Source organism: Argopecten irradians, chromosome 14 (assembly GCF_041381155.1).
Source record: "Argopecten irradians isolate NY chromosome 14, Ai_NY, whole genome shotgun sequence".
Classification (NCBI taxonomy): domain Eukaryota; kingdom Metazoa; phylum Mollusca; class Bivalvia; order Pectinida; family Pectinidae; genus Argopecten; species Argopecten irradians.
In genome coordinates, this window is record NC_091147.1 from 8,132,608 (window position 1) to 8,157,360 (window position 24,753).

Here is a 24,753-nt window from a genome sequence, read left to right on the forward strand (position 1 = left end):
AATATATGTATCTACATTCATACTTTTCTGTGATTCATAATCAACATGTTTAATTAGTAAAGCTGGAACAACTCCAAAATAGATACCTATTTAAAAATCAAAAGGAAGAAAGTTTTATATAACATCAACACTTATTTTCCAGGACCAAAAATTTTAATGTTTCTATGCCTTTCATTGAGAAACTTGACAAGGTCTTTCTTACAATCACAATGAAGAATATCAGGACTTTTCCCATCCTTGATATACCAAGGGATACTATCACTTGCATTTTTTCCACTATAATAGACTATGTCGTATCAAAACTGAAGGCAGTTTAGGAAAAAACAACTGACCGATCACAGACTTACTTTGAAGATTACAGAGTGGAACAACCAACTGAAAAGCCACAGTCAATCACTGTGAACTGTTATTCTACTCTTTTGATGCACATCAAATGATTAAACTATCTGTTCATCTGTTGTTGCTCACAGAGCCTCTAGTTTTGCTATATGGTCCAGGGGTGGATAAAACGACAGTGAGAGTAACCCCTAGATTATCAAGAATAGACTTATCTATATCCACATCTTGTGCATGAGTGATGAATGTTGGGATGAAAGTTTGACAAAATTAATACAATAACCTCATCCCTACATTGAGATGACAGGTTCACATACTCAATTAATATAGCCCCAATCTCCCTGTTCCGTCTTTTAGCAATACAGAGTTATCTGCCCTTCTCCAGCATAAAATGTACAGTCACTTCCTGTATCAGTAATTAACATGACTTGACAGAAATGAACCGTAATATGTTCCCACAAACAAATCACAAAACTATCAAGACTTGTTTATGGAGGGCTGATAGCTCTATATTACTAAAAGACGAAATAGAGTACTGTTAGAATTCCGATGGATATACAAATGCTTTGACAAGGTAGAGTTTTTCATTTTCCTGCTTGAATATTGGATGTCTTTTATAATGCTCTATCAGTTCATCGAGAGAACTGAATTTCTGTTGGCCAATCTGGTACAAGCTGTCATTCACTTGAACACGAAAATGTTTATTTCTCTCGCTGGCTTTTAACACCACCGTAAAGTTTCCAGCCTGAAAAGAGAAAGTGTAACACAATCAGTATTATTTCACAGCTACCTACAGATCATAAAATGATTTTATCCAATTTACCAAACATGAGTCATCATCAATTTCTGGTAATTGATAAAAGGTTACAATTAATTGTGGTCTTTATAATCATTCTTCAATATCGACCATAACAATGTAGCAAGCTACTACAAATACATAACAGACTGAGACAGGTGTACAAATTGTAGATCAACTTTCCTTTGCGGCTACTAAATGTTGTCATTTCTATTTCTAAACAAGTTTGTAAGGATTCGTTTTTGTGGATTTTAATTTAAAATTACATGAAATTACAATATTAGCAAGGTTGATAATTTTGCAGAGATAATGACAAAATTTGCAAAAGTATGTTGTACAAAAGATAATTGGTTGACAACATGGACAGTTCTTGTAATTATATAATGTCGCCATATAAAAATTTACCAATTCACTACAGATATACACATAAAACTTTTACATCTGGCTTACTTTGGTTGGATATGCATCACGATATATATCTCACAATATGATTATTTTCAATATCATACATACTTTCCCTTACATTCTCTTGATGAAGTTTTATGTAGAATTGCATATTTTAATGACTGGATAAAATAAATAATATTTCCTTTTTGCTCGTACACTTTCCTTGAAACAATATATATGTTTATCCAGTGTGTGAACGTATTTTGTTGTATATTGATATAGTTAACTCGTAAGGCAATTTGTTTATCATCTTTAACAAGCTACAGAGTACATATTATAGCTAAATGTATCCCATCAAAACATCAAGGTCGTATAAAAAAAATCATATTGTAAGAGAAATATCGCAATTTGATATGTGTATTGCGATGAATCGTTGCACATCTATGTAGTTAAATTGTAAAACTCTCACTTGAGAAATGATATAATGACTTACAGCTGATTCACTGTCACGGATAAGAAAATCTCCTTCGTCTGCAAACTTTTTCAGCACATCCTCACATTCCTGCCGAGTAATTTTACCATAGTACCAGTCTTTCTCGGCCATGGGACCAGACACACGGAATTGTTTTCTATTGCCGACAACACTTAGATTTGAAGCATTGGATAGACTACTTGTGGATTGGGACTGGGGGGTACACGAGCTGGTGTTCGTTGCTGTTTCTCCCTCACTGTCCTCTACAGTTTGTACATAATTGCGTGGCACGAGGCCTGCCTCGCCACGGCCATTTCTTGCCTTCCACCATTCCGGATCAACGGAAGGCTTTTCTATGATCACTAACCTTTCGCCTTTTTCAAATGAGAGTTCCTCTGGGTTTGTACTATTAAAGGGACATATCGTGGTAACTGTTTCCTGTGTATCCGGCTCCGGTAGTGGCGGTTGGGAGCAGTCCAGAGCGGCGGCCGTCGTATACATAGACCCGTCATTTTCACTCTGTTCTAAATCAACATAATTTGAAGGAAACCAACCTGTTGTTATATTATCTGATTTTCTACCCTTCCACCAACCGTCAGAAGATTTCTCTAAAACCATCACCCTCTCACCTTTGGTGAGTGACAGCTCGTCCGGTTGCTGTGCTGCGTATGTGAACTTTGATATGGCGGGTGAAGGGTCACATATTTGTACATCACTACTAATACTGTTCTGGTCACTTCCTGTGTCACCATTCCGACTAACCATGGGACTAGTAACCGTTACTTTGCCCTCTCCTTTGTTTTTTCTACCAAGTGTATTGCGCAAACTTGTGAGAAACTTTGACGTCTTGGATCGTTTGACGAAATTTGATGGCACAAATCCTGATTTATTGCGACTATTTTGGACTTTCCACCATCCACGAGTGTCGTCCAGGAGAACTAGTTTCTCATTCTTTTTGATGTCCAGTTCTTGAGCATTCTCCGCCTTGTAGTCATACTTAGCGATGACAATTTGCTCCTCAGCCATGTCTGATGAAGTGGGCATTAGTTACTGGTAGGTGAAAACAGCCACATCTGAAACAGAACACAAAATCAGTGTGTATTCAGTAGGTTTGAACTATTTTGAAGGCAAATCCAGTTATTAACTCTAAAATTTTGACAGGTTTCCTTGTTACAAAGAGACGAAATATGAAAATTTTCAATTAATACAAGTCTCCATCTTTGATATTCCAGGGGTTACTATCACTGTTGTATTATCAATCCCTGGACTATGTCATATAGTAACCCCTGGAATATTGAGGGAGATCAGTCCCACCATCTTATTTTAGTATTGTTGTTTGTGACTGGTTATAATAAACAATATAAAATATAACAATTAAATACAGATTCATGTACTAAGTATGAGTCTGATTCAGGACCTTGGAGTATTGTAGTATACATTCTAGTCAAAAACATTACAGTGTACAGCCAAAAACTAAAATAAAATTGGTGAAAAATCTCTTCATAGAATTAGGAAATTCCAGCAAATGAAATTGTTTAACCACGGCCAATGTCTACCATGCTAATTTTTTGTCAATAAATGAAGTAAAATTGATTTCATAATTATATTTGAAGATTGTGCCGTATACACAAAATCAATCACCCCAAGGCCACACAAACGTTTGAATCAGACATGAAATCCATGATGGTCATGATCAGTCGACAGGCTTTTTGACTCTATAGATAAGCAGACATCTATACCATACAGGTACCTTGTCACAGTATTACACACACACACAGAGGTGTATCTATAGAGTCAAAAGCCTGTGGCCAGTCTCTTATTCAACCAACACAAGCATCTAAAAATGAAATGCAAGATATGGCATTTTTTCAAATTTTTTTTAAATAACAATAAATCTTTACACTAAAATCTTTGTTGAATTTCTTTTTTAGTACTTGTTAATTATATAAGCATAGTCGGATTATCGTACAGGTGTGAAACATATATAAATGTGTCATTTGGTCATCATTAGGATAGAAAAGATCAAAACAGAAAATATGCCAAAACTAGGGCCCCAGGGGAACCTACATATGAAATTTGAGAATGATCCCTTTGGTACTTTCTGAGAAATAGCAATAACAAACTTTAACTATCAAAATCCAAGATGGCTGCCTGGCGGCCATCTTGTTGACTGATCAGTCCCAAAATGCAATATGCACAACTAGGGCTCCAGAGGAACCTACATATGAAATTTGAGAATGATCCCTTTGGTACTTTCTGAGAAATAGCGATAACAAACTTCAACTATCAAAATCCAAGATGGCTGCCTGGCGGCCATCTTGTTGACCGATCAGTCCCAAAATGCAATATGCACAACTAAGACCCCAGGGGAACCTACATATGAAATTTGATAATTATCCCTTTGGTACTTTCTGAGAAATAGCGATAACAAACTTTAACTATCAAAATCCAAGATGGCTGCCTTGCGGCCATCTTGTTGACCGATCAGTCCCAAAATGCAATATGCACAACTAGGGCCCCAGGGGAACCTACATATGAAATTTGAGAATGATCCCTTGGGTACTTTCTGAGAAATAGCGATAACAAACTTTAACTATCAAAATCCAAGATGGCTGCCTGGTGGCCATCTTGTTGACCGATCAGTCCCAAAATGCAATATGCACAACTAGGGCCCCAGGGGAACCTACATATGAAATTTGAGAATGATCCCTCCAGTACTTTCCGAGAAATAGCGATAACAAGAATTGTTAACGGACGGACGGACGGACGGACGGACGGAAGGAACGGACGACGGACCACGGACAAAAAGCGATTTGAATAGCCCACCATCTGATGATGGTGGGCTAAAAATATATATATGTAAGTTTTAGATAAAGTTTTAAAAATGTGTTCTTGTTTGGCAAATCCTACATCACAATCTATATTCACAATGGAAAAATAAAATTGTTAAAACCATATTCAATGTAAACAGATCTAGAATTATTAGAGGGTTTTGCCATACAGTACAGTAAACTATTCATAGATTTCAGACCAATTGATAATTTACATCAAACGTCATTTTCATTTTGAAGATAAAATAGTTAAAAAGAAATTTCATATTAAAGGAATTACCAAATTAATCCTAAATTTTAAATCAGCTGATGTTTTATGAAAACGATTAACTTTGATAACAACAATAAGTTTTGCCATTGTGTATAAAAACACATGTCTAGAGTTATCCCTACTGGTAAAACACTTGAAAAGCCAGAAGAATCTGCTATAAAGCATGCTGGTATGTTTTTATTACAGTAATATAATGCAGGATAAACTTCAAGTGTCCTTCACCACGACTAGACAGCAGTGATGTCACGGTATTCTAGCTATAGGCCGTCACTCTAAACTATGAAGAGCTCATGATCAAGAGTATACCTATATCACTTACATCAAAGTGACTCTTCTTTAAACCTTTTATTATACTTCTTTTCCCGGAAAAATCTCCCTAAAAGCATCCATATTTGTAATTGAAAAATTCCCTCATAAGCATAGTCTAAACACGCAAATAGACATCTCTCAATATAATTTCGGATAAATTAAATACAAATGACAAAATATTCAAAATATAAGAAATAATTTTTTGACGTTTTTTCAACCAATTTGCAAAATATTGTAGACTATTTATCATATAAACATCTACTATTCTGGTTCCTTGCTGCCATCAATATAGCACCCCTTTTTGAAGCCTTAATTTCGAATGCACTTATATTACCTGTAATTAATGCCGACTAAAATATGAAAACAAAACTGGTTTCTTGATTTCAATTCCTTTGCAAATTGATTATGGCTAATTTGTGCACTAATTTTGTGAAAGGCTAGTCCAAACTTGGCTCTATTAAACACTCTTCATTTTTTCAATGTTTACTGTATTCGCCTTAAATATTTGTAACAAAGGGGACGCTTATTTTTAAACCAAAAATTTAAGTTATGGACATTAAAGTCAGCCTTGTTTTAAATAATTATGGAACATTGATCTGTTACAGTAAACAAACATATTCCTTTTATCCTTTGAAATGCATTGTAATGTTGTGATGCACATGTAAAAGTTCATGTAATATGGGATACACCGCTGATGTTAGAGGTATCACATGCATGATGAAAAACATTATTAAATCCAATACAACTTCAACTATTCTCCAGAAAAGGGGAAGGGCCCTTATAGGGGAAGGGTGCTAATTACGGCAAATACGGTAAGTGTCCTTGGTGCTAATTGGGTTGACACATTAATTTTATAATTACAAGTAGCAGCATATACCAGTACAGTGATTTTTCTCCTTATATAACTTGGGTCGGTAAACGACCCCATTCCCAATGCCAAACCCCCCTATTTTTTTCCCAATCACAATGAAAAATTCCCAAATCAAATCTCTGAAAAACAAACGAAACCCGAAAAGCTCTCCTCTCCTTGTTTAATCCTCTGAAACTGTTGTTATGGTCGTCACCTTTTGTAAAAATGAAACAGTTTACTATTTACAATATCTAATCACTAATGATACCATGTTCAGTAATAGGTTGCTTTTCCCAAAACTGCTCTTTTTGCGATTAAAAAGTCCCAATTTGCAACAAAAACTTTTTTCCCAAAATACCTTGAAAAATCACTGCGGTAGTTTCCATGGTATATGATCATGAGCTCTATAGCAATTGCAAGATAAAAGAAACCATGTGGCAAGATGAAATCAATCTGTTGTTTTAATTTTAATGTTATTACAATACCAGGGAATTTTCAACAAAATCATATGAATTATCTCCCCTTTGATCATCAACCATTAGCAAGATGAGCTCTAGTAATTTGCAAGATGAAAGACTTTTATTTTCTCATTTGACAAGGTGAATTCAATCTGTTTTGATTGAATATTACATTTAACTACATAAAATTTTCATATCCAGCGCAATTTAACTACATTGTATATGAATAACCTCCCCTTTGATTATATTTATCATTAGCCATGCAGATATTGATAATGATAATCCAACAGCAACACTAGCATTTATATTATATGTATAACCAATATGCTTTCAAACCAAATCCCAGTGTTTAAACTGATCATTGTTTGTTTGATCCAATTAGCGTCCTATTATCAGCTAGGGTCATGTAAGGACGGTCTTCCATGTATGTGGTGTCTTCATGCGTGTTTGTTGTGTGAGGTGAGTTTTTTTCGGAGACTGCAGTATATTCGTGTTGTATCTTCTTGTATAGTGAAACTTTTGTCTAAAAGTTCATATAATAATACATGGTAATTAATAATACATGTACAACCGGCCGGGTATGAACCAAAGTTTGACATTACATGTAATATATAACGCATACCTGTGAAGTTATATTAGTTTACAACAAGAGATCCCAGAGGGATCTTGGTTCCCACCAAAGAATGATCCATGTCTGACAATGGAAAAAAAGGGGTCTTTTCTCTGCTTTTCAAACTTTTGCAAACATACTACATATAAAATTTGAGACAGATCGCTTCAGTACTTTCTGAGATATAGCAGTAACAAACTTCAACTATCAAAATCCAAGATGATTGATCGGTCCCAAATCGAAATATGCTCAACTAGGACTCTAGGGGAACCTATATATGAAATTTGAGACAGATTCATTCAATACTTTCTGAGAAATAGCGATAACAAACTTTAACTATCAAAATCCAAGAGGGCAGCCTGGCGGCCAATTTGTTGACCGATCGATCCAAAAACGCATTATGCACAACAAGAGCCCTAGGGGAACCTACATATGAAATTTGAGAAAGATCCCTTCAGTACTTTGTGAGAAATAGCAATAACAATCTTTAACTATCAAAATCCAAGATGGCTGCCTGACCGCCATTGTGTTGACCAATCGATCCAAAAACGCATTATGCACAACTAGAGCCCTAGTGGAACCTACATATGAAATTTGAGAAAGATACCTTCAGTACTTTGTGAGAAATAGCGATAACAATCTTTAACTATCAAAATCCAAGATGGCTGCCTGGCGGCCATCTTGTTGACCGATTGGTCCCAAAATGCAATATGCACAACTAGGGCCCTAGGAGAACCTACATATGAAATGTGAAACAGATCCCTTCTGTACTTTCTGAGAAATAGCAATAACAAGAATTGTTAACGGACGGACGGACGGAGGGACGGACGGAAGGAACCACGGACCACGGACAAAAAGCGATTTGAATAGCCCACCATCTGATGATGGTGGGCTAAAAAAGCTATAATAACTAACATCTATATAACAAGCAGTAAAAAAAGTAGTAAATTAGCTTAGGAATTCAACAAATACAGGACAGGATCAATGTTCTAAACAAGAGATCCCAGAGGGATCTTGGCGCCCACCAAAGAATAATCTATGTCTGATAATGGAAAGAGGGATCTTTTCTCTGCTTTTCAAACTTGTGCAAACATACTACATATAAAATTTGAGACAGATCACTTTAGTACTTTCTGAGAAATAGCAGTAAATAAACTTCAACGATCAAAATCCAAGATGGCTCCTAGGCGGCCATCTTGTTGATCGATCGGTCCCAAATCAAAATATGCACAACTAGGGCCCTAGGGGAACCTATATATGAAATTTGAGACAGATTCATTCAATACTTTCTGAGAAATAGTGATAACAATCTTTAACTATCAAAATCAAAGATGGCAGCCTGGCGGCCATTTTGTTGACCGATCGATCCAAAAACGCAATATGCACAACTAGGGCCCTAGGGGAACTTACATATGAGATTTGAGACAGATCCCTTCAGTACTTTCTGAGAAATAGTGATAACAAACTTTAAGTATCAAAATCCAAGATGGCTGCCTGGTGGCCATCTTGTTTACCGATTGGTCCCAAAATGCAATATGCACAACTAGGGCCCTAGGGGAACCTACATATGAAATTTGAGACAGATCCCTTCAATACTTTCTGAGAAATAGCGATAACAAACTTTAAGTATCAAAATCCAAGATGACTGCCTGGCGGCCATCTTGTTGACTGATTGGTCCCAAAATGCAATATGCACAACTAGGGCCCTAGGGGAACCTACATATGAAATGTGAAACAGATCCCTTCTGTACTTTCTGAGAAATAGCAATAACAAGAATTGTTAACGGACGGACGGACGGAGGGACGGACGGATGGAAGGACGGACCACGGACAAAAAGCGATTTGAATAGCCCACCATCTGATGTACTTCAGTACTTTCTGAGAAATAGCGATAACAAGAATTGTTAATGGACGGACGAACGGACAGAGGGACGGACGGACGGACGGACCACGGACAAAAAGCGATTTAAATAGCCCACCATCTGATGATGGTGGGCTAAAAAACTGTTTATGTTACAAAATATTCCACATAGACCACAAAAGCTAAAGGGAAATATCATTTTACTATATATACCAAATAATAGAAGCACAAATCAATGGTTGCTCACAAGACTACAGGTATAAATGTACAGTATTTGGTACTGATAAATAATGATGCAGCGCGATTAGACATTCCAGTCACTGGTACAAACAATTTAAACTCGGTACATGTACTTTGTAAATAATTCTACAGCTGATAATCCAATTATTGTTATCTAGAGTTGCATTAGCCACTCGAGAAAGGAATAGTTGAAATACAACACATACACCATCAGGTATATAGGGGTGATTGGGGTCTATATATAAAACACACTAGTACTGTAGTCATAAAACTGGCTTAATTCTGACAGATACAGACAAACAGAAGTCTGTTTTTAATGTCCAACTAGTTTGTATGCTTCATAACCTGTTCTAGATCTATATGTGATCACTGATGAACACCTATATATATACACAGTAGCTTCATATTTCCTATACATAACAGCCACCTATCGACTGGCCATGGGCACCAAGTCTCTTGAACATTAGAATATCACTAAAATTTGGATGTTGTATCAGTGATCATGTCTTATTCTAACTCTATGTTTCAAACTAGGGGAAGATAATCTAGTATAAGAATTCTGCTGAGAAAATCTTATCAATAACTTAGGGTCTGGTGGCTATTCTAAAAGCCACCTTGCGCCTTCTGTTTGTTAGAAGATGGAAGACACATCAAGACTTAAAGCTTCAGAAGTATATTACCTGAACTTTTTTTATTATATACGGTATATACACTCTACACGTATAATCCTAAAAACTGTCTAGTTTCCCCTGCAATCAGTAAATCAATCTACCAAGCCACATTTGTTAGCACCACATCATTTCACATCATATGAAGCTAATATACTGAATACCCAGATTACCAGGAGGGGCAGAAACAGATTTAAATAGAATGCTCTCCCCACAACCGGCCCCTACCAAGCCACTTGCCCCATTGATAAAAGTTGGAACCATGTCTTGAAACCTGATCCCACTGAGGCTCGGCAGTGCTAAGATAGGACCAAAACACCACAGGGAATAAGTATGTCAAAGAATTCAGTGCGCATCAAAACTAAATTCCACCTCTACTAAACCAACAGCTATCTCTTTGCTGCTCAAGATAAAAAATGTGTATACTTTCTTTTGATATCTGTAACGTTGAGAACCCCCATTGCAAAATGGAGGGAATCTTCATGTTATTTTTTGCGGGTAAAAATAATATGAAGGGTATCGGATGTCAGATTTGTAATATAAATTGTAAGGCTCATCCCTAAGTATTAGTACGGGAAGAAGTTCTGGTAGTAGAGCTGTAGCTATTTATAGAAATGCTAAAATCTTTGCTCGTACATACTTTGTTCCTTGATGTAATTTGACACATTTCAATCTGATACATATCATCATTTATCAGAATCAATTAAATTTCAGGGTTCTCAACAGGAGATTTGAGCTAGCTGCCAAAACAGGAAAAAATATTCCTTCAACAGATAGACTGCAATGCATTGACAGCTCAAGATTGATATTTAATTTAATTTTTTTCTTTGCTTTTTCCCCACTAATAAAAATGTAATACTGTGACCATGGCCGATGATGATAATTGCAGAAGTAATGTACAATATGTCACATACATCATTGACTGTAGATTTCAATAAGAAATAGCTACATGTATATACCATATTCAACCTAATAAGCGCCCCGACCCATCGCTATAAGCACCCTTGCCTCAATTTCATTGACCTCGAATCAAATTCAGACAGAAAATTTGACAAATGTGGGCTTCTTTATTGATTTCTTTTGTAAAATGATTTATAGCTTACTTTGTGAAATCATTTTATGAAAACCTAAGGCTAGTCCATTTGGTTCTGCTCTTTTATTTGTTTCAATTTTTAAGTGCCTTAATCTATGAGCAGCAGCAATTTAATATAAGATTTTTTAAGGCGAGTCCAGAAGAATAATTTTCAAATTTTTATGAGTCCCAATACAAAGAGATATAGAGGGTTCTCAAAATTTTGGTGAGTCCCACAGGAAAATCATGAGTCCAGGACTAGGCTAAAAATGCTTACTGACTGGCAGTTTTCCTTTAGCTTTAAAACTTTAATCATGAAATTATTGAACAGACATTTGGTTTTCAACATACAAATAACATTTACATATTCCGTCTTTGCATCAATAATATTATACACAGTTAACTCCCTGCGGGTAGGTATCCATTATGACGTCATTATTTAGTGAACAAGTTTCATCTTGTTTTCTCTGAAAGGTATGACGTTGTGTTCACAAATATATGACATCACATTCAATCTCTATCCACAAGGGCAGATAACTCTGAAATACAAAAATACAGATTCACTTCTAGCCACTTAATACACAATGACCAAGGTCTGATGATTTCTCAAAAAGAAACTCCTGAAGTGTCAATTCTCGATCTCCAGACGTTACGATCACATTTGCTCTCTTCAAGAACAGAATGTGTCATCATGATCCTTGAAGAGAGTGTATACCTATGTGATCATAACCCCTTAAGATCTGGGATGCTCTGTGACCTTATAATTAGCTACCAGGGGTATGTAACTCAAGTCAAAATCTACAACATTTTTGTTTTTGGCTATGGGTTAGCTTCAAGAAACTGGGATTTACACACACACAGTATAGCAAGGAAAAGTACAACAAAGCAATTAATGCAAGCACTAGTGCTGGTGACTGGTGCCATGCACGTCAAATTGATAGAATGTAACTTCTCCAAACTGGAATGAAATATGCCAATTAATGACCTCAATTGAACTATTTTTAGAATTGGTCACGCAACTCTTTAATAAATAACTTTCCCAACGAAGGAAATAAAGAACTAATTTGTTCTTCATCAATTTTTCATGGGAGGGGCAAATTAAAAGACTGTATCTTGACATTGATCATTATGGAAACACGAGTTTAAGTTTAATTAAAATTTTGAAATAACCAATTTAAAATAACGTATTTCTAACTATTCCTTCAAAATCATAAAATAAATCTTCCAAGCAAATTTGTCATCTGCTCTATGTTCATTTATCACTATTCACTTGTAATATAAAAATAAAAAATTTATTAAACTTGTGATCAAATGATAGATGTGTGTATTTGCCTCTAGCGGTTTGAAGATAAAATCAATATTTTTTGTCTAAAATAACACCCATAAAAGCTCTGTATTGTCAATGCTATTGAGCTAATTGAAAGCCTTATGCTAAACCAATTTCCATTCCTCAACTTTTTTTTAGATCTGTAACAACAGATTTCATAAATTTCCCCCAGAGGCACCATCAGTTTGCATTTTTTCATTTCCACTTCCTATGGAGAGAAGATGTTGTCGGTCCCTTCATGACTTTATAGTCGCCCGAATCACCTGTTTTTATCTCCACTCACCAGATAAGACAAACATACATTACATCATATTTCAGTAATGTTTTCACTGCTCATCAGGATATATACCATACATTCTGTTTATAGGTTTTGATCGACCAATCAAAGCATCATTACATCCGTAGCTATACTACTTCCAGTTGTAAGGTCATGAATTCATATCTAAGGTCTGGTTTCTGTATGAAAACAAACAAATGAATTTCGTAACAGTTTACTGCGGTAGTACCTTCTAGGAAATGAATATAAACTAAATGAACTCCAAAAATGTTTTCAAACTACAATCCTGACCATATATTGAAGAGAAATGGTAACTGAAGTAAAATCTAAACAGCTATCTGGTATATCTGATAGACTATATTTATCAGAAGGTACCAAAACCTGTTGAGCACTAGTAGTGCTATATAGGTGTGCCTTGCTAGACTAGCTAGGGTTTATTTCCAGTACATACCACTGTTTATTAAAATTTACTCCACAGACATTACTCTACACATAGCGATGGGATCATTTCTTATACAGGAATTTGTTTATAATCTAGATCTAAAACCTATAGCATGACTTTAAATCAAAAGAACTTAAGTAGGGGTGGATAGTTAATATAAGAGCGAAATAGTTACATATTATACGGTATACCATATTGGTACTGATGAAGACACAGGTGTTTTAAGTTTTAATGATACAGATACTTTTGAAGAACTACACTGGTCGTCAAATATATATACTACATATAGATTTCATCATGCTTATAAGTCAACTATATATTATAACCATATATTGGAATTATTGTATCAACATTTATTTTCTTTAAAGATCGATACCAATTGTGTTCTTACTTATTAACATAGAAAAGTAATAAATAACAGGACCTGTTAAACAGAACGCAAAGGATAGATAATTTGAAACACAAAAATTATGTGTTTGCTGTTTTTCAAATATGAATTAATAAAAGCATAGGCCCTTTATATGTATCGAGTTTTTATAAAATGAGTAACTAATTTTTTAAGTATCGTATGTATACCCAACATTGGTTTACAATTTCTTTTAACATGCTATTAGTAACCAGGAGTTAGGTGCAGGAAAGCCTAGAACCCAGAGAAAAAAACACTACTGACCAATGGTCAGTGCAACTACGTACTCACTAATTACTCCAGTCTCCATGTAGGTTTCGAACTCGCTACATGAATTCAGATCTAAAGGTGGAGGACTAATAATATAGCGGACCCACTTAATCGATCACTGATCATCAGTCACCACGGCTAAAGAAGTATGCCAGAAAATATATTGTAAATCTAGATATTATGCACAATAAGTATACATGGTAACTAGAACTTCACTCTTTGCAGGAGTTATAAATGAACAAATGACAGATGGCAATTGTTTGCTAATAAAGGGATACAAGATAACAAATAAGTAAATTTTAACATTCATGCAGTGATTACACAGAAACGTTTTTACAGCAAACATAATGTTTCATGTTAATCAAGGAGCCGGACCTCTACAAATAAAAACATTGTCATAAACACTTTCAAAGTGTATCAACAGTCATAGAATCACTTTCTTATCAACTGGCTGCAATTCATAAGCAAAACAGTCAAAAACAGCATATCCATAATTATATGACCAAAATAACAATACCCCCGGTATGTATTTAAGCCAGAGTGAGTATCTATTTATTTTGACAAAAGTGATGGTCATGATGCATGGGTAGTGGATCATTTGTGTTATTGACAATTTACTGTACTAGATATATAATATAGCTGCCAGCTTCTATTAACACCCTACAGAAGCCAGAGGTCTTATATATTTAGACAGTGGTCAGTGTAACAATGATTCGTGTGGGAGGAGTGATGTGTATTACAGATGTGTATAGGTGTAACTATTTTGCAATCTGTGTACATGAGTGATACCAAAGTGGCTGTAGTAATGGAAAGGTAATGGACTACATCAACCTTTACATACCACATTTAAACCAAATGACTCTAGCACTGATTACCGGGTAGACAGTTTCCTATAGTGGTCCTAGCCTGTTTCAAACAAATATAGTACCACATACAACATAATAAACCCTGCTAAATTCTAGGTACCGATATAGCTAGCTACCTATATGCTCTGACAGCTCAACATAATTTCCATCTTATATTTTGTCAAATGATCATAGGACAACACCATAGTAGGGCCGAAGTTGACCGGCAGAGATATACAATCTAGCCCTGAAATCAAAGGGTTCTCATTAAGTTTTTTAAAAGATGGTTGAAAATTAATAATAGGCACTTGGAGGCCACAGGCCCTCGTGGTGGCTAATACTTATTTCTGACAAAAATAGACGATTTTAAACAAGGAAATAGATGGCTGTTTTTGCCGGCAACCGGCTTTTTACGAGAACCTTGAATTATCAAACCGAAGTCTTCGAGATATTACTTAAACAAACATTCAACCTCATCTAAGTGATATACCTTAAAACCTGTCTTAGCAGCGCTAGCCACCTCCGAGTATCAACCAATCCATCTAATGGCCACTTTCTTGGTTGATTGGTTGCAATTGATTGATAAGACTTAATGTCCTATTATAGCCTCCATCATTTAAGGACGCCCTATGTATGCAATGAGGAATGTATTGTGTGTGTGTTTTGGGAGATTGCAGTATGTTCATGTTGTATCTCTGTAATAGTGGGACCCTTCTCCCAATTTTTAAAACTGAAACTTGCCACCAAAGACACTTAACAATTAACACATGTACACCTCACCTGACTACAATGCCAACTTCAACACCAAACAGGGTTCTCATTAAGTTTTTCAATAGATGGTTGAAAATTAATAATAGGTGGTTGTGGGCTGCAGGCTCCCATGGTGGCCAATATTTATTTCTGACAATAATAGCCGGTTGTAAACAAGGAAATAGATGGCTGTTTTTGCCGAATGACATGTGTATAATTAAAGTCCACTTTGATATCTTGTCTTTGTTCATTTAGTGGTATTTACAGACAGGTTGACAACATATTAAAGATGCTCCACCGCCGACAGAGCAAAAATGGCATTCATCATTAGAACAATAATTGGTGTTTAATCTTGTATATATATGTCTAATTAACACAAAAAATAATATAAGATAATTTATTTTGCCTTTGGTGCATGCGCAATCAGTACTTCATTCCATATAGGATATAGTGCCACAGATTTTTTTCGGGATGCAATTAATTATTTTTTACATTTTCAACTTGAAGTAAAATTAGAAGTTCAAACTTTTCAACGATGGTAATGGTGTAAAGTAAGTAACTTTTGTATGAAATCATCTGCTCCTGTTTTTGATAGTGAAAAAAAAACATTTGTCAGCGGTGGAGCATCTTTAATATCTAATATTATACATTATGAACAATTCATAAGTATAATGACTCAGTATTCTAAATTCTAAGCAAACTTACTACAATGTAGTATATATCTGAACTAGGGGGGGATTAATATTAGTCAAGTGCTAGTGTAAACATTTGTCATAATAAGAGCCTAAAAGCTTCTGGCTACGGACCTTGGACTCCTCTTTCTTTCAGCTTCGACAAGCTAATACACAATGGGACACAACATCATCTTCTAAATGTAAATACATTTCAATGCAATGTAGGATTATACTGCAAGTTGCAGAAATATCACAATTTGACAACATCTGCTTCTCATAATATTACACAAGCTTACTGAAGTGAAATAAAAGGAAAAGTGTCATTCAAAATTACTGTTTGTTTATAATCCTTTGATGGGTATAACTACCATATTCGCCTAATTAGCGCCCAGTGCACAGAATAATTGTAGGGGTGGGGATGACTTTTTAATGATTATGAACCAAAAAATGTTATTTTTAGGCGGAAACAGTTTGACATATATTTTAAATCTTTCTGTACTCACAGTACTTTAATCTGTTACAGTAAACATGCATTATGCCTTTATCCGTTGACTGATTCAAGACGCATAATTGGGAGAGGGGCACTAATTATGGCGAATTTTGCAATGGTAGGTCATCCTAATGATGAAGAATGCATGTAAATTTAAATCATTTGTCACTTCAACTTGTTGCTTTTTTTTTGTATCTCATTCTGCAATTTTTTTAATTATTGGCCCCAAAATAATTGTATTGGTCAGGACTTCAGTTATATCACTTAAATATATTTACGTAGTTTTACAAACAAACAAACAAAATAAAGTAGATGGGATAGTGATAAATACAAGATACAAAATGTTTGAAGCAATGCAAAGTTTTAGAGTCTCAGACACGAGAACTTTGTAAGAGAAATCTACAATACACATCATTGTGTATTGGACCGGCAACGTGACAGTTATGTGTGCCAGCACTGATGGTTTGTGTTTACATCAGTACATGCTTACAGATATCAAAATGTAATGACCAACCACCTGCTGTAACGATGCTTGCATCAACAGGCGTACAAGTACTCAAATCTATACCCTGTGACCTTTATATCGGCCGTCGAAAGGTGTTGTTATATCGCCGATCAGAGGGGAAACTCCCAAAAAACCTGAACATGTCTGCACAATACATGCGGCTACAATTCACTTGTTTCTTACCTGAAATTAACACATTTTACACATGTGTGTAGTGCAAGCTCCTGACATGTGGTTATCACAACTTCAATTTGTTTCTTATTTTCATGATGCCAAATTTCATAGGGTTTCTTATCTCAGGTTCGGATGCTGACTCACTCGAACTCAAAGTGATGTCAGGTTCGTTTCCCGTAAACAGCTTTCATTATAGATTGCACGACTCGAATAACACACAAGAAATGTCCTGAATCTTCATATAACAATTTTGCACGTGTTAGAAATCCAACCGATGTCGAAATCCTTGGAATGAACGGTAAAAACAACTTTACATTCACCAAAGCTGGCTTTTGTGATTCTAACCCGCCATATTGTCAAAGAAAGTAGTTCAGTATATGGAGTGTAATATATTCATACGCAAAGGAAAATGGTTAAAATATCGCATTTCTCCGAAAATAACGCGTTCGTGATAAACCTTTGGATTAAAACTTAATAAATAACGCTAAAAATATTGAGTTACCGATGACGAAAATGTGTTATTACATATTGCACTATTTTGTGTTCCGCGACTGTGTAACACACGGAAGTTAAAAAAGGTTAGCTAGACCAAAGGGGAATAATCCGTCTTTGCAGAGTCATTAATTTCTGCTGCTAATCTAAAGTAAAGACGGAAGTGCATAGTGTAAACTTTTTAATTCTGAAAGGAATTCTTATCAATTTAAATTGTTAACCATCACATGTCGCTACTGTCTTTACTAAACGAGTAAATCAAGATGACCTTTAAGCTAACGTTATTCAGGTGTTATTTCTAGGTAAGAGTTCAATACACATTTGTACCAAGTCACCTTTCCAAATTCGTATGGCCGTGGGGAATAAACTTAGACCTCATGTCACCGATATATGTTACCGAATTTTATGTCACAGTCTGCGGCAAAGTAGACACTTTAGGTGTCTAACCCATGGCTTGCATTTTAACAAAATAAAAAAGTCAAACCTGTCTAAAAGCCACCTAAGGGACCAAGAAAAATGGTCTACAATACGTACGTAGCCAGGTGTTTTTTTATATAATTAAGACATGTCAAAATATGATCATTCGGGATCCAGTGAATTTGAGTGGTCTTGTTAAGCAAGTGGTCTTTATACTGGTGTGGTCGCAACGGCAGTTTTGAATTGTACCTAGGATTTAACTTGCTATGATACTCTAGGGGTTAATACCACTGTCGTCATGTCCACCCCTGGAATTTGCCATAGCAAAACTGAAGAAAACAGAAGAAACAAATACTATAGAAAAGCAGTACAATGTGGTTGACTGTGTGGCTTTGAAGTTGAGTGTCGCTCTCTCTATACCAGGCTCTGCAGGGAAGTGCTTGGTCAGTTTTTTTCTCCTGCCACTCATCAAGTTTCAATATGAGATAATCTGGGGATGGATATAACGTTAGCGATAGTAACCCCGGATGCATCGAGGGTGAGTCTGCATTTTCGATATCCTAGAGGTTACTATCACTCCAGTGGTTAGTGAAAGCAACCCCTAGAATGTAGAGGACACGGGTCTACTGATCACACATCAGCCATCATAACTGAGCGTTAATTGATAAACTAGGCTTTATATAGCTTAACTGATGTTCTTAGTTTGCAAGTTGCGGATTTTTTCTTTTCGAAAAATATAAGTAGGCTATATGTTTCCGGTATATGCATTATCTTCTTAATTCAATAAAAGTTTGCCTTGCTTTCATAAAAAGACTTTCGAATTAATAATAGCGATCTAGCAATAACGACTACATGTAAACAGACGTCTATTAAGTTTATTGTTTGTGATATAAAGACGTACAGGGAAATGGTAACAGGAGCGTCATATTCAAGATTTCATCAAATCAAACCTGTAATGGGAGAAAGCGGGAGAAGTAGGGAAGGAAATGCAAAAATAACACATTGGTATAAAAGGGTGAAGTAACGTCAATGCGGAAGATTTCTCGAAACACACTTACGGTAATTCAAAATTATTAACGTTGACTACATAATAGAAATAACTTAGTGCTTTTATACAGCAAAGTCGTCAGTTTTGAGAACAGCAAAGCTTGCCGAGCTTATCAAGCGAGTACATTTTTGCCCATTGACCCCATTGAAATCTGTAAAGTTCTGTGTTTTCCCCTAAAATACTATTATAAATCCATATCTATAACAACTTATGTATTCCTAAGCAAGCCCCTATGTCAATGTCAGTTGCGAAGTACAAATTGGCACTTTATACAAATTGGCACTTTATCTTAAAATATTTGTCCATAACAGAAGCAAAACTTTATGCAAAAATCTCAACATTTTCTACCTTTAAATAATTGTTCATATTCAAAACGACACTTATAATCCTAAATCAATGTCAGTTGTACTGGATAACAGCTTCACAACACTTGCAAAAAAAACCTTAATCTTGTGATTTAGATCCATTGGGCCTCTTGAAATGTCAATACCCATCGCTACACTTATTAATTATAATCCCAAATTAATAAGGTTATAACAGTATTTCAACACTTACAGCAAAACCTTTCAACACTTGCACCAAAACCTTAACCTGAATTTCCAACACCGACGCCAACGCCAGAGAGTGATTCAATAACAGTTAATTTAAAAAGGACTTGGAAAGAATCAATTATTCCGAAAAAATGATTTTTTTTCTACTTTGAAGAGAATTATGGTAAGCAGTTATTCCGACGGTTAACCTACTCCGACAATATTTTTTTTCGTCTACACTTTGAAAATAATTATTAATTATCATAGCTACAAATTCCTATATTAAGGTACGTTTATTCCTTGTTTGCGACTATGAAGAGAATCACGAGAATTCATTCCGACTATGTTTTTGAAAATAATTACCAATTCAAGGCTACAATTTTTTTATGTTTATTCCTTGTATGTTACTTTGAATTATGGTAATCAGTTATTCCGACTGTACTCCGTCTATACTTGGAAAAGAATTACAAATCAAAAGCTTCCGAATGCTTGTTTATTCTTTGTTTGTCCTTGGTTCACATCCAAAAAATGCGCCATCTAACGAGATTCATCGTATGGATTCAAGAGTAATTAAAACATACATGTGGAGCCTATATATTTAACATGTAAAACAGATTAATCGGATATTCTCACATCCGTTTCTGTAGAAATTCAATGGTACTTGTCTGCCCAGTCTTTCAATTTTTTATCCAAGACTGTTGGAAGTTGTGTTTATAACACATTATTTGTTCAAAGTAAAGTATCCTATCAAAGTAAAATTCCTGAGTGAATTTGCGACTCGCATTTGGGTCCTTATGTTTCTGCAAATTGTACTGAATATCTTCTCATTATGCATTATCAAAAGATATTCTGCAAAATTTGCAGCAAGACCAAAATTCGTGTCGCAAATTCACTCCGCAATTTTACTTTGACAGGATAATTTACTTTGAACAGATAATGTGTTTCATAAAGGACTGTTAAGCACCAGTCATACGATTGACGACATTGGATGTGTATCAGTAAGGATAGTGGCCCGAGAACTCATCCTTAATTGATGAACTCCGCCTGAATGTATTCTGGGATTATCCTGGAACTGCGACAACGTAGCTCTGTATGACGGACAGTGACGGTAACCCCTGGAATATCGAGGATGTTCTTTCTGTATCCCGAATCTGTAACAGTAGGTAGTAGCGCTGCAGGCGATTACCACAACCGCTGCTCATGAAGCAGTCAGTGACAATTATAAACATTACTCTCCATTATCTTTCCTTGTCTCAAAGCTGTCGACCAGAGTGATTTTTACTGTCTTCATGTCAATGGCAATCATCTCATTCGAACGTCAAGAAAAAAAAAGAATATTGGTGAGTGTTACTTGAGAAAACTTGCTCTAAATTACATTCAGGAGACAAGTCTTCACCCTTCTTGACTGATAGACACGGCTGAGACAACCTCGGACAACGTCGATGTCACTAGGACCAAATTCTCTGGAACGATCAATAGGTCTATTATATGTATACTTTGACAAGTACAAATCATTCGGTCCCGGACAAACTTCAATCAGAACACAGAAATATATTATATACAATACTGTTTGATGGGTCAGAATTCCCCATTCCCACAGTATATGTCAGCAAGGCATCTGATACGTCTGCTAGACCTGCTCAGCTATCTAATACTGAACCGAGCTTGCGGACTTCAGATTAATCTATGTTCGATGATCTTATGTACTGTGGTTATCTGATGCAGTAGATAACACCCTAAACAACTAGGGTTTTCTTTAGTTTTCTACAGGAAAGGTCTATCCAGAGCAACTTCTTGAGGTTTCCAGGTTTTCAAGAGTGTAACAACATGAGGAAAATGATGAAAATACATTATCTTTTAAAAAGAATTATGGGGATGGTGATGGCGGCCAAGGATGGTGGAGATGGCCTCAAAACTGAAGCCCTAAAAAATCTTTCGATCCACCGCTGTAAGGAAAGTGTTGATGTAAGTAGCTTTTTCTATTGCAGCTTTTAAAATGATAAATAGAGGCATTGTTTTGGATATGGCTCTCTACACGCATGACCGAAGACAGTGTCTGCAAGCCTTAACCGTGGATAGCGAAGATCAATGAATGACTGCATTTTTTCACTGCCATCTGTCTTCCAATTTCTGTTGTTTATCCAAGACTTGTGTAAGTTCTGTAGAACTGGCATGGGTGCACTGGAGACTGACATGTACAACAACCAGTCTTCTGAGAACAAAGAGAAAGGAATGTGGACGAGGGGGACATTGAAGAGGACAAGTGAGAATAGTGGTTTTAATATTTCCCCCTGATGGGTTATGACTGACAATTTAAGTGTCGTTAGTGATTGTTAGCCCAGCGGACTACTTTCCGAGTAAATAAGGCTTTTTTGGTAATGATGTGTAGGCGGAGTGGTGTTGATGGCATCTCTGCTGAATAGCTGCCGTTGTCTCCCAGTCTCCTGCTGTTGTGAGTATCCCGACAGCCTATACACTCCCTGTAGCAGGGATTTCTGATTTCACATAGATGACAAATGAATTTTGTGAGTATCCCACCACCCTAGATATACTTCCTGTAGGACGGATTCCTGATTTCACGAAGATGACCAATGTCCTTTGGATAACATCCGCTTCCTGCTTGCGCGGTCAAGACTCGAGAATATCACCATAATGATTATGGCGCCAACTGCATCTCCCGTCCGTAAGTACAACCTGGCATGATAGGAGGAGATTGTCAGTTTAACTGGTCTCTCACAAAAAGCACATTCCGCCTTGTTCTTAATACCCTAGGTGAACAGGTTGGTTGAACGTATCAGTAAATTGTATGTCGACTTAAGCAGGAAGCTAAGCATGTGTTTGTCACTCTAGGGATTTTCCGTCGACTCCCTTTCTTCAATTGAACACCGACTTGCTTCCCTGGTGATCTGTGTAAGTACGCGTGTATGTTCCAAACTTTCAGACTTTCTCAAGGAATGTCTCCCTTCCGTACTAAAATGTCTATGCACTTGTTTTCCAGCTTGTACTTCGTCAACTGCATTGGTATGATGGTAGCATACCTTGTTTCCCACGTTTAGTAAAGATATGGTCCTGAACTGGCCAATGACACTGGAGTTATTTTCCTTTGGTATGAAACATGCTTCCGCTCTATTCCAGCTCTCCTCCAGACAGTTTCTCCACCAAACAAAAGACAAAAGTCATAGAACCTTCTCAGCTGTCTCGGACAGTTTCTGTTAACCCTATATGCTACTCCATTGGTTCAGGCACTGATCTTGCTCTTGTCTTCTTTATAACTTTACGAACATAAGAAAGCTTTGACTCGCTCACATCAAATGCCTCTGCTAGCTCTTCGACTTCTCTGATCTTTTTTATTCTCTTCTAGATATTCTCCTATCCTATGATCACTGAATTTTCCTCGCATGTTCCTCTACAATGTCCTTTGAGCTGGCCAACTGCAGCGATCTCATGGTCGCAGAAAGCCTCTTCATGAACTGGAAAGGATTTGTCACAGAGCTTCTTGCTTCCGTTTCACTCCTCAACCTCTTCTTTTCCCCCCTACCGTTCCGAAATTGCCATCTAACCCGAAGTTGTGCATTACTTCCAGACAATTACCAACGTCCTCATCGCACTGCTGCCTCAGGTCACTCTACTTGCCTTCTTCTTTCCTCACCTTATCCAGTCTGATCCTCCGTGCCCGCTCTCTCTGAGAATCTACTTCATTGCTTTGCTTTACTTGCAATCTTCCTTCTCTGATGACTGAAGATTATGGTTACTGAGGTTGTGTCTCACTCTGCGCTGCGCTATGTTGAGAATTGGACTGTGACCCATCCTTCTGTGATGGATCCTCAATCCTTTGTTGTTCTTGCAGGTCTTTCCATCTTCGTCTGGTTGATCCTCAATCCTCTCTTATTCTTGTAGGTCTTTCCACAACTACATCTGCTCCCCCATTGTTCTGATTTTTTGTGTCTATATTCTGCTTAGTGTTGTCTCGAAATATTGTCTGATAGGTTGCTCGTCCTCCCCAACTTTTGTGTGACCCTGGGGTGTCTTAGTATATATCAGTACTAGTCCGCTGCGATTTCATGAGTTCCTCATCAAGGCGAATGTGCCAAGTGTAATGCCCCGTTACTGGTCTCTCAACTGTCATCAGTTTCTCCAGGTTGTTGCTGTAAGTTCTACTCGCACAATCCTCAACTAGTCTTTCCTTGTCGTCATTTGATTTGAATATTTCAGCACTTTCTACGACGGAGTTACGTCCACCTAGTGATATTGTGATTAGGTTTTTCGTCCAAGTGATACATTTATAAAGTATTTCTCATCGTGTTTTATAAGAGAAAAACTCTTGATATTTTAACTAGTAATTTACAATTAATTTAAAGTAAAAAGAAAACACTTCTTAAAGAAAATAAACAATATTTAATCAATTGAAAAATAATTTTACAAACTGATTCTTGCATGCTTCTATCAAACGATTAAATGATATTTAAAGAGAAGTACATCTGACAATGATGAAAGACACAGGTACATAATGATTTATCCAACTTACTATGGAAATCATATGGCACTATATAATCCTCAGTGATGGTAAAACATCTGTTATACATACTTCTCAATCATGGTGAGGAAGGTTTGTAAATTAGAAATTTATCATATCATTTCAGAATATATAATTGTCAGATGTTAAAGACTATGATAATTGGGCAACATGCCTATACATGCACTCTACCTAAAAATTGAATCACACATAAATAGGCATGGCACCTCATGGCACCTCAATTAATCATGTCAATTTCAAATTAAGAAACAGTTTTACTGTATTGGCAAGATACTTTTGAGTGTATGATATTTGATCACGAAAATTGGATCTGCAGCAAAATATTGAGAAATGGTTCACACATATTTACCCTGAAAGCCAGATCTCGAAAATAAAAGAAAAAAAAAACTAATGAAATTTAAACTTTTCTTG

At 36.2% G+C, this 24,753-nt stretch overlaps 1 protein-coding gene across 1 annotated transcript; it reads right to left on the reverse strand.

Moving 5' to 3' along the window:
* Window positions 1–131: 131 nt before the first annotated feature.
* On the reverse strand, window positions 132–17,697 carry LOC138307287 (cytoplasmic protein NCK2-like). The gene is made up of 3 exons (XM_069247939.1): window positions 17,331–17,697; window positions 2,013–3,064; window positions 132–1,081 (listed from the first exon to the last, which is right to left on the reverse strand). The coding sequence occupies exons 2-3, from the start codon at window positions 3,033–3,035 to the stop codon at window positions 875–877; spliced, it is 1,230 nt and encodes a 409-aa protein (XP_069104040.1). The 5' UTR covers window positions 3,036–3,064; window positions 17,331–17,697; the 3' UTR covers window positions 132–874.
* Window positions 17,698–24,753: the final 7,056 nt, after the last annotated feature.

Bases quoted from the DNA above. Each gene is read 5' to 3' on its own strand.
- LOC138307287 (XM_069247939.1), bottom strand. From the start codon at position 3,035: ATGCCCACTTCATCAGACATGGCTGAGGAGCAAATTGTCATCGCTAAG. The intron at 1,082-2,012 runs GTAAGTCATTAT...TTCTCTTTTCAG, and splicing joins TCCGTGACAGTGAATCAGCT to GCTGGAAACTTTACGGTGGT.